Source organism: Rosa rugosa, chromosome 3 (genome assembly GCF_958449725.1).
Source record: "Rosa rugosa chromosome 3, drRosRugo1.1, whole genome shotgun sequence".
NCBI classification, from domain to species: Eukaryota; Viridiplantae; Streptophyta; class Magnoliopsida; order Rosales; family Rosaceae; genus Rosa; species Rosa rugosa.
Window position 1 is genome coordinate 42,476,745 of NC_084822.1, and position 13,595 is coordinate 42,490,339.

General features: G+C 36.7%; 2 protein-coding genes across 11 annotated transcripts; one reads left to right on the forward strand and one right to left on the reverse strand.

Annotated features, from left to right (window-relative positions):
- Positions 1–834: 834 nt before the first annotated feature.
- On the reverse strand, positions 835–3,960 carry LOC133740768 (laccase-14-like). Its single transcript, XM_062168720.1, has 7 exons — positions 3,813–3,960; positions 3,506–3,660; positions 3,152–3,402; positions 2,915–3,046; positions 1,757–2,381; positions 1,283–1,632; positions 835–1,180 (listed from the first exon to the last, which is right to left on the reverse strand). Exons 1-7 carry the CDS (start codon positions 3,915–3,917, stop codon positions 1,035–1,037), a joined length of 1,764 nt encoding a protein of 587 aa, XP_062024704.1. The 5' UTR covers positions 3,918–3,960; the 3' UTR covers positions 835–1,034.
- Positions 3,961–7,533: 3,573 nt separating this feature from the next.
- Positions 7,534–10,931, forward strand: LOC133739944 (uncharacterized). 10 transcript variants are annotated; one of them, XR_009860908.1, is made up of 6 exons: positions 7,534–8,115; positions 8,303–8,403; positions 8,563–8,770; positions 8,921–9,009; positions 10,100–10,159; positions 10,259–10,625. XR_009860908.1 is itself a non-coding variant. In XM_062167767.1 (5 exons), the coding sequence occupies exons 3-5, from the start codon at positions 8,657–8,659 to the stop codon at positions 10,748–10,750; spliced, it is 315 nt and encodes a 104-aa protein (XP_062023751.1). In that variant the 5' UTR covers positions 7,534–8,115; positions 8,303–8,403; positions 8,563–8,656; the 3' UTR covers positions 10,751–10,931. The 10 variants fall into 10 exon arrangements, 1 of the variants encoding a protein (XP_062023751.1); XR_009860911.1 differs by having other exon boundaries at positions 8,953–9,009; XR_009860912.1 differs by lacking the exons at positions 10,100–10,159; positions 10,259–10,625 and adding an exon at positions 10,639–10,931 and having other exon boundaries at positions 8,953–9,009.
- Positions 10,932–13,595: the final 2,664 nt, after the last annotated feature.

A 13,595-nucleotide genomic window follows, 5' to 3' on the forward strand; every position in this document is an offset into this window, starting at 1 on the left:
AAGGCGGTTGCCTTGTTTGTGGCTCTGATAATACTATAAGACTGGTTGAATGTCATATGTTATATGCACCATATGTTATATGGATGAGTTTTTTCTAATACAGCCTCAGATTTTTTTTGGTTTATATCTAATTTTCTCCTTTATGTTTTGTTGCAAATGCTTACATCTTCACTTGATTTACTAAACTGCGGCTGATGGAAGATGGCATCAATAGCAGACAGTAGTCCCACAGAGGCATCAAAAGCAGACAGTAGTACGTCCAACAAAGTTCTCTATTATTTCAGGAGCAGGGATAGCCTCCATGAAACTGGAAACTACACTTTCAGGCATTACCATATCCTCAATGTTGAACTCTGAAGTTTGCTGAGTTGTAGCATATATTTTGTCTCCACTGCTAGCAGAGAATGCTGGACTATGGACACGTAAACAAGGTTACTGAGGTCCTTCAGCATCTGGAAGACAGAGAGATGGAACGTGTAGTCGTATACAAGGAATAAGTGATTGTGGTTTAAAGACAAAAGACAAAATTAATCTGGCATGTGACGCGCACGTGAGGGCCTCACTAACAATGTTAAACAGTATGTTATAATTAGACTAAGATTAGTTTATATATCAAATCACAGGACTAAAATTAGATATTTTTAAATCATAGGAGCAAACGCAGTCATGACTCAAAATCATGGGACCATTTATAATGTTTGCCTAAAAAAATAAAATAAAGGATGGCGTTGAAGACTTGAAGTTTCCGATGTAGTAGTCGTTTTTCATGGAAGGAAAACTAGTTTAATAAAGACAATAATCTAGGTAAAAAGTAAAAACACATTGATCAATTATAGTTTTACATTGGAGGATTACAAACTACCATGCATGGTCGGACCATACAGTACTTAAATTTTCCATTGTAGCCAGCTTCTTGATCGATATGGACTGGAACTTGAGTTCGTTTTCACCAACAACATAACTAAAGCAAAAACAAAACATTTTATTTGATAGGCCCTGACCAATTGCCCTCCTAATTAACAATAAATTAGGAGTTAATTAAGGAGCGGACAAGGAGGGTAGCCTGCTGGGGGATCCGTAAGAGTCTGGTCCACGTCAGTAGTTGTATTCTTCACGATGAGAACTCCGGCCATACCCCAGGTAGCATGCCTTTCCAAATGGCAATGTAGAAACCACACTCCTGAAAAAATAAGTTATGACGTGTTATCTTTTTAGATTGTACATCTATTTTTGTGTACTCTGGAAATTAGTTTAATTTATATAACTATATGTATATACATACCAGGATTGTTAGCCTGGAATCTAACAGCGAGCCATCCATTCTTAGGGACTCCAAAGGTATTGGCTTGAGCTGGATTGTCCAACCTATACTCTACAGATGAAGAACCGAAATTTCCAGAACCATTAGCAACCAGATAGAAGTTATATCCATGAATATGCATCGGATGGTTCTCTGCGTTCCCAACGTTGGTTCCTTGAAAAACTATTTCAACTGCATCTCCATAGTTAACAGTCATCACCTTCGTACCTACAGTTGGAACTGCTTCATTATCACCCGTATCAGCTGCATTGTAGTCAAATGGCTTGGGTGGTGTGGCTGGGAAATCCTCGGTGTAGACATCTTCTAGTTTGCTGCATGTTCATCCGCGCATGGATTAGTACGTCATATAATATAACACAGATATATTCCACAATATGTTAAGCTAAACTAGCAAGCTAGATCAATCATACCGCACACGTAAGTAGGTATACGTACCAGCGATATGCCTGCAGTATATTGATTTCTTTGGTGACGAAACGTTGGTTGTTTAAGGATGCAGTGTGCATCCCGCCCGTACCATCAATGTATGGTGGCCCCGTGCAATTGCTAGGTTGAAATATACAAGCAACTGAATTCACAGAAATTGTGATGAGGAAGTTCTTATTGATAACAGTGGGGACCGTAATCGGGTAATCTGGGTTGCCTGTCAATCCCCTGATTCTGTCGGTGAATTCGTTTGCATAACTCACATTTTTTATATCAGTTGGAAGAAGCTGGCCAACAAGATCATCCTGAATTACAGAGCCAGTATAGTCGCTGTAATTAATAATTGCTCTTGTTACCGGCAAGTCGATGGGGTCAGAACGTCCGGCGTGGACAAAAGCACTTGCACCCATATAGTAATTACCCGAAGACTGATTCGCAGTGAGCAATATGTCCATTGTTTGGCCAGGAGTTATCATGATGTGGTTTGTGGGTATCGGAGTGAGATATGCACCGTCGAGTCCGACAACCGTGAATGTGTGACCGGAAATTGCAAAGAACATTTCCTCCTCCATCACCGCATTGATTATGCGGAGATGATACGTTTTTCCGCTATCAACTTGCAATATGTCTATGTCTGCACGCATCGTATATAGGTAAAACCGTAAAACACATGCATTAACTAACTATTTCTATGAGTTAAATATTAGTATGTAATCATGGACAGTAATTAATGACCATTGTGCTTAACTTTTTCAAGCATGTAATTAATTTGCAATTTATTAAACGTGGCTGTCTTTATCTTTGACAATGGAGATCATATTTCTTCTCTAGTTCGGAGCTAGACAATCTCCTTTAATTGGTTTCTCCTTCTGTTTCTACTGGGATTATTACTTCTTCTTTTCGACAGTTTTGTCTGAGAGGTGTAAGGATTTATGTCACCACGATCCCGTTCCCCTGGTCAGTAGCTGACCAGGGATGATTGTCACCATTCTTTTGGATGTTTCGTCATCATAATAAATGGACGGCATTGGTGCTCTTCCTAAGTTCCATTAACTGGAAATTTGTGATGATGCACTCGCCTAATTCTATTTAATTAAAAATAAAGGGATACATAATTAAGTATGACAAAAGCATTATGAGCATTCTACTTTGGAGTTTTGAACGTACCGTCACAAGAAGCTCCAGGTTGTCCTGGATAACCGTTGATTGTGTAAGAATCTGCTGGATCAACATCACCTCCCGAGATTAGGGAGTCCAGATACTGTTGCGTCAAGTTTCTATCATATTTGAACCATGATCCTTAATTCAAAGTAAGTGCCGACACAAATTAGTTTTCAACACCCGGCTAATAAATCATAGCATACATAATTAAAAGAAGTACAATAAGCTAATAAAGATATATACCAAGAATAATTGTTCGATTATGATCAGGCTGAGGCTCAAAAGGGTACTTCTTAGTTGGAGCCGGCAATACAATGATGGCGCCGTGTACGGAGGCACGAGACCAATCACTATGAGCATGCCACCATAAAGTTCCTTCTTCATCTGAAAATCTAAGGGTATAGTTGAAGCTTCCTTCATATGGTGGAATCGGATTTTGTGTAATGTACTCGGGACCATCTGACCATGGATTTCGGAGTTGCTTCACTCCATGCCTACATATAAATGGCTATGTATTATAAGATAACACAAAAGATGCACATGTATCATTATAGATTTATAGAACTAGCTATGTATCGTTAGTTATTGAATGATTACCAGTGGATGGTGATAGGATAGGGTCCCTTATTTTGCACAGTAACATTTACGGTAGCTCCTCTAGTAACTGTAATATTGGGGCCAGGAAACGTTCCATTTACAGTAAGCAAGATCTGCGCCGGCTGGCACAGTCTTGGAATCTTCGCCTCGTCCACCTGTACGTGATGTCATGATGCACGAACTAACTCAGCCATCAACAAAGTGAAAGCCGCTAACTTATGCATGCATGCATGAAATGCGCGCAAATGAACTTAATTAAGCTTACTATAAACTTACCACAAAGAGAATGTAATCGAAAAAAACTTACAATAAAGAGGAAGTTATCAGTTTGAGCCATAATGCAAAGAAGCAGTCCTCCCTGCAAACATAAAAACCATAACAACCCAAAATTCATCGACTGTTTCACTCCCATACCTCCAGAATTATTATCACGTACACAAGCGATAATATTGCTCTTTTTCTTTCTTTCTTTCTTTCCTTCTGTGATTTTGAACTAGCTCGTGAGCTCGCTATTTATAGACTTCAAACACATGCTTGCATGCGTATCACAATTTCAAATTATAAAAGAAAAATTCCTCGGGAACTAATTAATTAATGAGCAGAAAACCAAGAACGTGAGGCATATAACTATAATATGCATTGCATAACAAATGAAAAAAAGCATGCATGAAAATTGGTTTAGTAATTTTTTAAAATTATCTTCTTATAAACTTTTGTCCTATACCCTTTAATCGTTATCGCTAAATTTTCTCAAAAAATCCTGAATCCAGTTTCTAAGAGCAACTTTAACAGCTTCCCTACAATTTTTATATTATAGAGAAGCAAAAATCAAAGCTTTAGCCTCTTTTTCTTCTCCAACTCCAACAGATTCCTTATTTTACAGCAATCTCTAAAATCTCTATATTTTTTTCTTAAAATTTTAGAAATTGCTGTACACTTATAAAATTTGGTTTTCTCTTTCCTCACTATCCTTAAAATGAGGATAATTATAGATAATCTGTTGGAGCAAAAGAGACTAATTTTTCTCTAAAATAAAGAAAAATCAAAATATGAAGAAACTAACCACGTGGTGTGGTGTGTTGGTCGAATGGCCTAGTCTGGAACCCTCAGGTCTAGCGTTCGAATCCCAGCTCCATCCCGTGGCCAACAGATTTGAGGGACCCTTTGGGTTCGTGCGTCTGCGGTGCAGTGGATTAGTCTGGCTTTGTCAGGCTTTTGCCGCAATGTCGGTGCAGGTGTCCTGGCGCTGGGATACCACTGCATGGGTGTGTGAGTTACTAACAACTAACCTGATCAAAAAAAAAAAAAAATATATATATATATATATATATATATATATATATATATATATATGAAGAAACTGTTGGAGTTGTTGTAACACTGAAAAACAAGTTCTTTTTTTATTTTCTTCTGGTCAATGACAAACAAGTTCTTTAAACTAGCCAAAACATGAGCCAAATTAAGCGTCCATCTTTTTGGCTAAATAAATAGCAAAGAGAAAACACATCCATTTTTTATTTGTCAAAGAAAACACGTGCTTCCAAACAGTAACATGAGGCCATGTGCAATATAATTGTTTTGTATTCTTTTTTTGTTCCCCCACAAAACGTGAATGCTGTATATTGCAGAATAGAGTTTTTGAATATTAAGTTACTGACAACGTACGTTAACCAATCCACTGTTTACGGGGATCAGCACAAAGCTTTCTGCATATTATTTGAGCCTTCGGAGAGGGTTTTCTTTTTTCCTTTTCAAGAGAAAAGATTATACTCATTGTTATTAAGATACGTTATTAAGATACGTTATTAAGATATAGTAAGATGGTCCAAAAAATTTATACTATGAGAATGTATTACTTTGAGAAATATAAGTTTAAAAGTCCTAGGAGTTTATAAAATATTCGCCAATTGTTGAGGTTTGATATCCTAATTATGTTATTATCTTATCTGAGCGAGTTACCTCATTTGTGATCTAACAGTTTTGCTCCATATTGTCGGTACAAGTTGTCTATTTCTCGCCACATATGAGGGGATGCATGAAACTGTGGAGTTATATTTCGAGTCGGAAAAATATAACTTCACCGTTAGAATTTGAGCTAGCTAGCAGAATATAGTCTTGATTCAATTGAAAGTATTTAAAACTATAAACTTACATTATTACATTATCACATTACTACAGAATTTATTCTCTATTAAAGGAAAAAATACCTTACAATATTACATAAATCAATACACAAGAGAACTCACAGCCAGAAGAACAATTAGTAGATGGGGCTTTACGTTGCGTTCCGCCAAAGCAAAATGGTAGCTAGGTCTTCTTTGTGCATTTACTGTAGGAGCCGGCCGTCCTCCGAAAAATCTTGATATGTGAAATCTTAGATCAGAACATTAATTAAGCACCAGGATTCCAGGATAAACTTACCCAGTCTCTATTTGTTAATCTCATGCATATGTATCACGTTGATAGTTTTTAATTTTCATGCCATCAATGCATGAGATCGCTAATTATCTTTTAAGGACCAATTATTGCTTAATTCTTGTTTCTTGTTATTTTTTCGTGTCCTAACTGCGTACTGATCGATCGTCAAGGACAAAATGGTGATGCTGGTATTGGAAGCAATGTCTCTTAGGTCGAAGAGACATGAGGTCGACACTGTTCAACTGTTTTAGGTCGTAGAGAGATGAGGTCGACGCTACCACCAAAAATATAAATAAATAAATAAATATTTTTTTTCAGAAGTAAATAAATATATAGTTAAAGTCAGAATTCACATCCCCATTTCCTTGCACGTGGTAATAATTTGCATAATCTATACTATTATTAAGAGAAGAGGGTTTGTTAGCCAAAATCTAAAATTTTGACAGAAATGACCCTAAAAAATTAATAAACTTTGAGAATTAATTAAATCATAAGGACAGTTATGACATTTACAAAATATATTTTTATTAAAAAAATAAATAAAAATATAACCCACAACCACTTTTCTCTCCTATTATCTCTTCTCTACGATAACCGTTTTCTTTTTTATTTTCAGAAAAAAAAAATAATAATTGCACATACAGAGCATGTGTGAAGAAATGCTAGTACATATATAATACAAGCAAAAAACTTAAAAAGACAAGTCATCATTGAGTTTAAAAAATATCACTTAATTTGATTACTAAATTTAGATTTTGAATTCTCGATCATGTCACGGAACTTACATATTTTAGCTTTGCATCCACGTAAATCTCGCTGTAAAGAAAAGTGATTGATATTTATGATCTTCATCAGCTAGCATAAATATGTGGTGAGGTACGTACCTGTAATTGACAGCAAATGTTAACCACTAGCAGTCCTTGCAAATGAGGTACCTAACCGATCCATCCCATAACCTTGAAAGTGAAGTAAAATTATGATGGGATTGGGACAGTAATTAACTGATCGAGAGCTCAGACGCTGCTTTCGAAAGAGAGAGGAGTTTATCACCGTTGAATTAATCGTTGATTGGATTATACTGGTGTAGATGAGTTGCATATATATACAAACATTGTTGCAGTACAAGGGAAGATATGAAGTACACTGTACACGTACCTATCAAAGCTATTCAGTACAATTAAGCAATACATTAGAAAAGAATTATAGAGATTTCTATTGTAAGCTGACTTCAGTCTAAAATCAATGAGCTAACTGAAAATGTTATATATTTCTAGCAATTATATGAATGCCTAGTTACTTTTCTTTTGGCCTTAGTAAACGAAAAAGAGAAATACAAAAGAGAAACATGACCAACAGTCCTTAAAAAAAAAAAGAATTCAAAAAACATGCAAAGCAAATATGTGAAGTACCCATTGCCGACATTTAATATGTTGTTGAGGCTAAGGCCGCTCAAATTTTCGAAATGACGATAAGTTGTCGCTCAGCATTACTACAGTAAAGATGAATATCCACCTATCCTCATTTCTAAATCTAATTAAAAGCAAGTTCACTAGTTGGGTCACTAGGTCATCAGGTCAGATACTGTTCATTGTTTTTTCACTACTAGAAAACTTGTCTTTTACGACGCGCAAATTACGGCGTGCATATCGTGTGCGCCGTAAAAGACGGTCATTTACGGCATGTTTTTTTGTGCGCCGTAAAAGACGTCCATTTTTTGTCTTTTACGGCGTGCTTTTCATGTGCGCCGTAAATGACATATTACATTTACGACATACTTTTTTTGTGCGCTGTAAAAGACTAATTTTTTATCTTTTACGGCGTGCTTTTCACGTGTGCCGTAAATGATGTGTTTCTTAACAATCCCGCTCAGCCATTTTTAGCTAAATTCTAATTTCCCACCAAACCTTTTTACTCTGACATTTTTTTTTTAAAAGATAAAAACTCAGGCCAAACCCGGATCTCTTCAGACTCTCCATCTCTCGTCTCGTTTCCTCTTCTTCTCTTCATCCTCGCTCGATGCCATCCCATCGATCTAAAGGCCGAAGCCAATAATCCTGTCATTAGGTGAGTGAATATGTCTCTCCCAAATTCAGTTGGGGTCTCTCTCTCTCTTCTTTGCTATGCGCGGCCCTTCGAGGCTTCCAACGCCAGACGTGTATGCATCAATTGCTTCTCTCTCCGTCCTCTCTCAGGTACTCCGGCCGCTATCTCTTTCTCTTTCTTTCTCTGTTTGTATTTACCTTATCTAATTTTTCAATCAAAAGCTTCAAACTTGGTGGTTTTTAGGGATTTTGAGGTTTTATCTCATCGCCGCTTCCCTATCTCTATCTCTGTGGTTCAGTTTTTGGATTAATTTTGTTGTATTTGTTTGGGTTTTAGGGGTTGAAGTAGTTTTTGCAATAGAGAAAGCTGCGGTGGAGATATGACTTCTGTTCGCTGACGGTGCTCTCGGGCCGTCTATCAAACTCAACTCGGGGCTGGTGAGTACCTTCCCTTTCGCTTTTGGTTTGGTTTGATTTCATAGGTTAGGGTTTCTGATTGGTCTATATGTTTAGTTATTTGGAGGTGGTCAAGCGTTTGGGGTCCTTAAGATATGTGATCGTACATCTGATTGATTTGTTACCATGTTTTTGTGGTAGGATTATTACATAGATGTTGATTATCAAGTGGGTGATGGCTTCTCTTTCAGTGGAGGTGTCTATTCTCTTTTCCACTACCTCTTTTATTTGCTAAATGGCCTTTCCAAGTTTTTCAGTACTAGTAACTGAGGAAGTGGGTAAGTTTTTGACAGGAAAGTATTCATATGGACCAAGCCCTTCTGATGAATGGTTCAAGCAGGGGAAGATAGTGAGTCCTATAAATTACCAATCTTTCTTTTTTTGTTTTTGTTTTTATAATCACCCATTTGAAAGGAAATTTAGACCCAATTTAATTTGTATGGATTCTATCCTATGGATCATATGGCTGTTTTTTTTTTTTTGTGTGATCATATTCTAGGTGCTTATATTTCTCTTGGTTCTGGTGAGAAGGTCCGATCTTGGACTTGCAATGGGTGCTGATTCTCAGGCAGCTGCTGATGTTTTTAGGTAAATTTGTACATTTAGCTTTAGAGGACTAGCGGTTGGCATGTTTGAAACAGTGTGGTTTATACTTTTATAGTATATGAGTCATGCAGACAATGAGTGTGGAATTTGCAGGGTTTACCAATTGTCTCACTCTACAATAATTTCACTTTTAAGAGAGTTATTGAAGTTGTTATTTTGGCTTTCCCCATCTGCTAATTTGTAGGTGGTCTTCTTTCTTATATTTAAGCAGGGGCCTACTGGTATTCAGTCTGCCAATTTGTAGGTTTCTTCCAGTTCATTAAGAAAAATGATTTCATTGTAGTTGTATTATTTACTCGATCTTGTCATTCATAAAGATTGTTTTAGTTTTTTACATAAAGTTCTGTATTCTATTTTGTTGAAGTTAATAATTTCATTGTGGAGACCCAAGTTTCAAAGATATATTATGATTTCTTATATATGATATTGTTTTTATATATTACTATTTTTAATTATGATTACTTTCCTTTCAGTCGTATAACTGAAGGATATTTTCTTTTATTCCAACTTCCTTAATATATTTGAAATTGTAAGAAAATTCTGCCCAATCCATTTTATTTGCTCATTCTATCGTTTCACTCTAAGTCAGACCCTTTCTTTCTTTAGAAGTACTTGGTAGATAATCAATTGGAATGGAAAAATTGGTTTAGCTTGAGATGGCATGGATTTTGATGGAGTTGGAAGAATCATATGTCATTTGCTGTTCTCTTTATGCAACAGCTCCTACTCTTCTTATTTTCACTCTCTGCGCGCAACTCCTCCTCGGTATTTGCCAATTCCTATCATTTCAGTCCATCACCATCTCTCCTCTTATCCACTACTCAAGGATTTATCTTGATCAGACGATTTAACTTCTTTCTTAATCTCTTCCTTTCCCAAAGTCTCTCTCTACTTGTTCATATCATTCTCTCAAACTCTTCCCATCCAAAGGTATAGTTTCTCCTCTGCTCTGTTTATTGAATTGATTATGTCTTTCAATTTGAGTCTGAGTTCTTTGATTTACTTTTATGAATTTCCAGCTCTCATTGTTATCTGTTTACAAAGAATTTGATGCTTAGTCTTTGCTTCTTAGTTCTTTCTGGTTCTTAAACGGAGCCCTTGCATTCTTATAAAAGTTCCATGATTTAAATTGGTAAGTATTTCTTGTCTAGGCATAGTATTCCACTGAATACAGTCTTCTTTTTTCCAATGGATGTCTATTTTTTACTCATCTTTTTTACATCTGGTATAGGTCTTGCATCACCATTGTGACAAGGCCCGCCGGCTATGTGAGGCATTCGGTGCATAGGATTTTCCCCCCGTGTCACTTTATGAACGAAAAAAAAGAACCTTTCATGTCTTGAATGTTTGGAATCTGCCTTGTGTAGCTGATGTCAACTTTTTTATTTCTGTTATTTAGTTGCTGCCGTTAAACTTCTGTTGAGTTGCTTGTTGGTTCTTTTGAGGGTGATTTTTTGCTCTCCTGCAGATTTCAAAGTACATGTTGATTAATGCTTAGAGTATTTACATGGATTTTAAAGTACATGTTGATTAATGCTTAGAGTATGTTATTTCCTGGAGGTTATTTGCTTCCAATTTATTTTTACTAATTCGTCTGCTTTTTTATTTCAGAGCATTGTCAATCATGGGGTTGAAAAGCCAGCTATCCAGTGATGATGAACTTCTGGTTGTTCGTCTTTGGAAGGGTCTTCAATGCTATTGCTATAGTGATTCAAGATTTTGATCTAGGATGCTCTTTGTTAATCTAGAATGTTTTACATTTTAGGACGGTAATGATAAATTGTTGGTTTAATTAAGTTGTTTTTATACAATATTGTTGTTGGCATATTAATTCACATTTTGTAATGTGATATTGCAGTTTGTTATCTCGCTTTTCATCTCAATAAATTGTATAGATTTATATAGATTTTGATAGATTTATATAGATTTTGAAATGGTATCACAAAATTTACAGGAAAAAAAAATCGGTGCAAATATTACATGCTGTAAATATATCCTACAACCACATTTACGGCGTGCCTCAAATTACAATTACGGCGTGCTTCTAACATCAATTACGGCGTGCTTTGTTATTTCAAAATGAAATAAAAAATCTCTAAACCCTTTTACGGCGTTCATTGTTGTCTTTCACGGCATGCTTTTGAGATCAATCACGGCATACTTTTGATATCAATTACGGCGCACATATTTGGTCATTTACGGCGCTCTTTGTATTTGAAAATCGAAATTAAGAATTTCTAAAACTCTTTCACGGCGCTCTTTTATGTCTTTCACGGCGTTCTGGTGAGGTCTTTTACGGCATTTCGGAAAAACGCCGTAAAAGAGTTTTGTCTTTTACGGCATGTCCATTTACGGCGCATTTTTGTGTGCCGTAAAATGTCTTTTACGGCGCTCTTTGCGGGCCGTAAAAGACCATTTTTCTGGTAGTGTTTTATGTTTGTTTCCACTTACTGGATCTAGGTCACTGAGTCGATCAATTTAGAAACTAACCTGGATCACTCTGAGTCAATTTGCTGACCTCGGGAAACTAATGAATTAATGAGCAGACAAAGAACGTGGGGCATATAACTATAATATGCACTGCATAACAAATGAAAAAAAGCATGCGCGAAAATTGGTTTAGTAATTTTCTGAAATTATCTTCTTAGAAATTACTTTTGTCACCAAATCCGGAATCCAGCTTCTAACACTGACAAACAAGTTATTTTTTTATTTTCTTCTGGCCAATGACAAACAAGTTCTTTAAACTAGCCAAAACATAAGCCAAATTAAGCGTCCATCTTTTTGGCTAAATTAATATTAATAAACACGTGCTTCCAAACAGTAACATGCGGCCATGTGGCCTGTGCAATATAATTGTTTTTTTTTTTTTCTCCCACAAAACGTGAATGCGGTAATCTGCAGTACAAAGTTTTTGAATACTGATAACGATAACCAATCCACTGTTGACCGGATCAGTACAAAGCTTTCTGCATATTATTTGAGCCTTCGGTGAGGGTTTTTCTTTTTCCTTTTCAAGAGAAAATATTTTACTCATCGTTGATCGTTATTAAGATACAGTAAGATGTATTCACCAAAAAAAAAGATACAGTAAGATGCTCCAAAATTTATATTATGAGAAGGAATTGCTTTGAGAAGTATAAGTTTACAATTCCTAGGAGTTTATATATAAAATATTCACCAATTATTTTAGGTTTGATATCCCAATGTTATTATCTTATCTGAGCGAGTTACCTCACATTTGTGAAGGTTCATGGCTACATTTGCTTCATATCACTGGTACAAGTTGTCCACTTCCCGCTACATATGAGGGCATGCATGAAAATGTGGAGTTATATTTCGTGTTGGGAAAATATAAGTTCACCATTAGGATTTGAGCTAGCTACCGAATAGAGTCTTGATTCAATTGAAAGTATTTAAAACCACAAACGTACATTATTTTACATCATCATCACAGTATTTAGAACCGAAATAGTTAAAGATGAACATCCACCTATCCTTATTTCTAATGCTAGTTAAGAGTAAGTTCACCCGTTGGGTCATTGAGTCAAGGTAACTCAATCATTGGGTCACTGATAAGATATTGTTCATTGTTTTTTTATGTTGTTTCCACCCGTTGGGTCTGGGTCACTTGGTCAGTTTGTAGGTTAGAAAACTGACCAAGAGTGACCCAGGTTAGTTTAGAAACTGATCTAGTGATCCAGACCCAATGAGTGGAAACAAGCATAAAAAAAAACAATGAACGATGTCTAACCCAGTGACCCAACATGTAAACTTGCTCTAAGAGCCCGCAGACTTTTGGGTTATTAGAGTAAACGCTTGCCTTGTCCTTTGGACGCAGTCACGCAACTCAGAAAACTCATTGAACACGCTTATTGTATCATATAGTCAACAAATTTTCTAATATACCATAGTGTGTCATATATTGGACAACTTTAATTTTCTGACAAGCCATGATTTTTTATGCCACTCAAAGTGACGATTCATGTCTTCTCCACTGACATAGGCGGCTTCATCACTTGTGATGTTGTTGCTATAAATCCCATCACATACGAGAGGCCGACGTGCGAGACTATAGAGTAATATTTCCGACGTGCGAGAATATAGAGTAATCTCTTTATCTAAAAAACCCTTTGAGATTATATCAAAACCTAGTTGTAAGAAACCAAAAGGGTCTGTTTTTTCCCCAAATCTTGATCTGTCAGGAGAGAACTAGGTTTTGGAGAGAGTTAACGAAAATTTTCAGCCGGTCCGGCAGCACCCCCGCATCAGCCATGGCTCCCTGCCTCATCGACGAGTTGCGGGTGTTGCCGGACGGGATCTTGGGATCTTTGGGGTCCTACTTTGTTCTCCGTTTTGCTGGTCAAGGCTAGGTACGCTTCTTCGCTTCTCTTAGGTGGCCGGTGTCATCGGTGTGGAAGATGGACGGGTGGCGGTCGGCGTGGAGAAAGTGGTCAGAGGCCAGATCATGGCGACAACATGCCATGGATCGTATGGTGCTGACTTCTACTCTACGGTGGGTAGCTAGATGGAGGCGGCAGTTGTGGTGGATATGGGCTTTCAAGCTG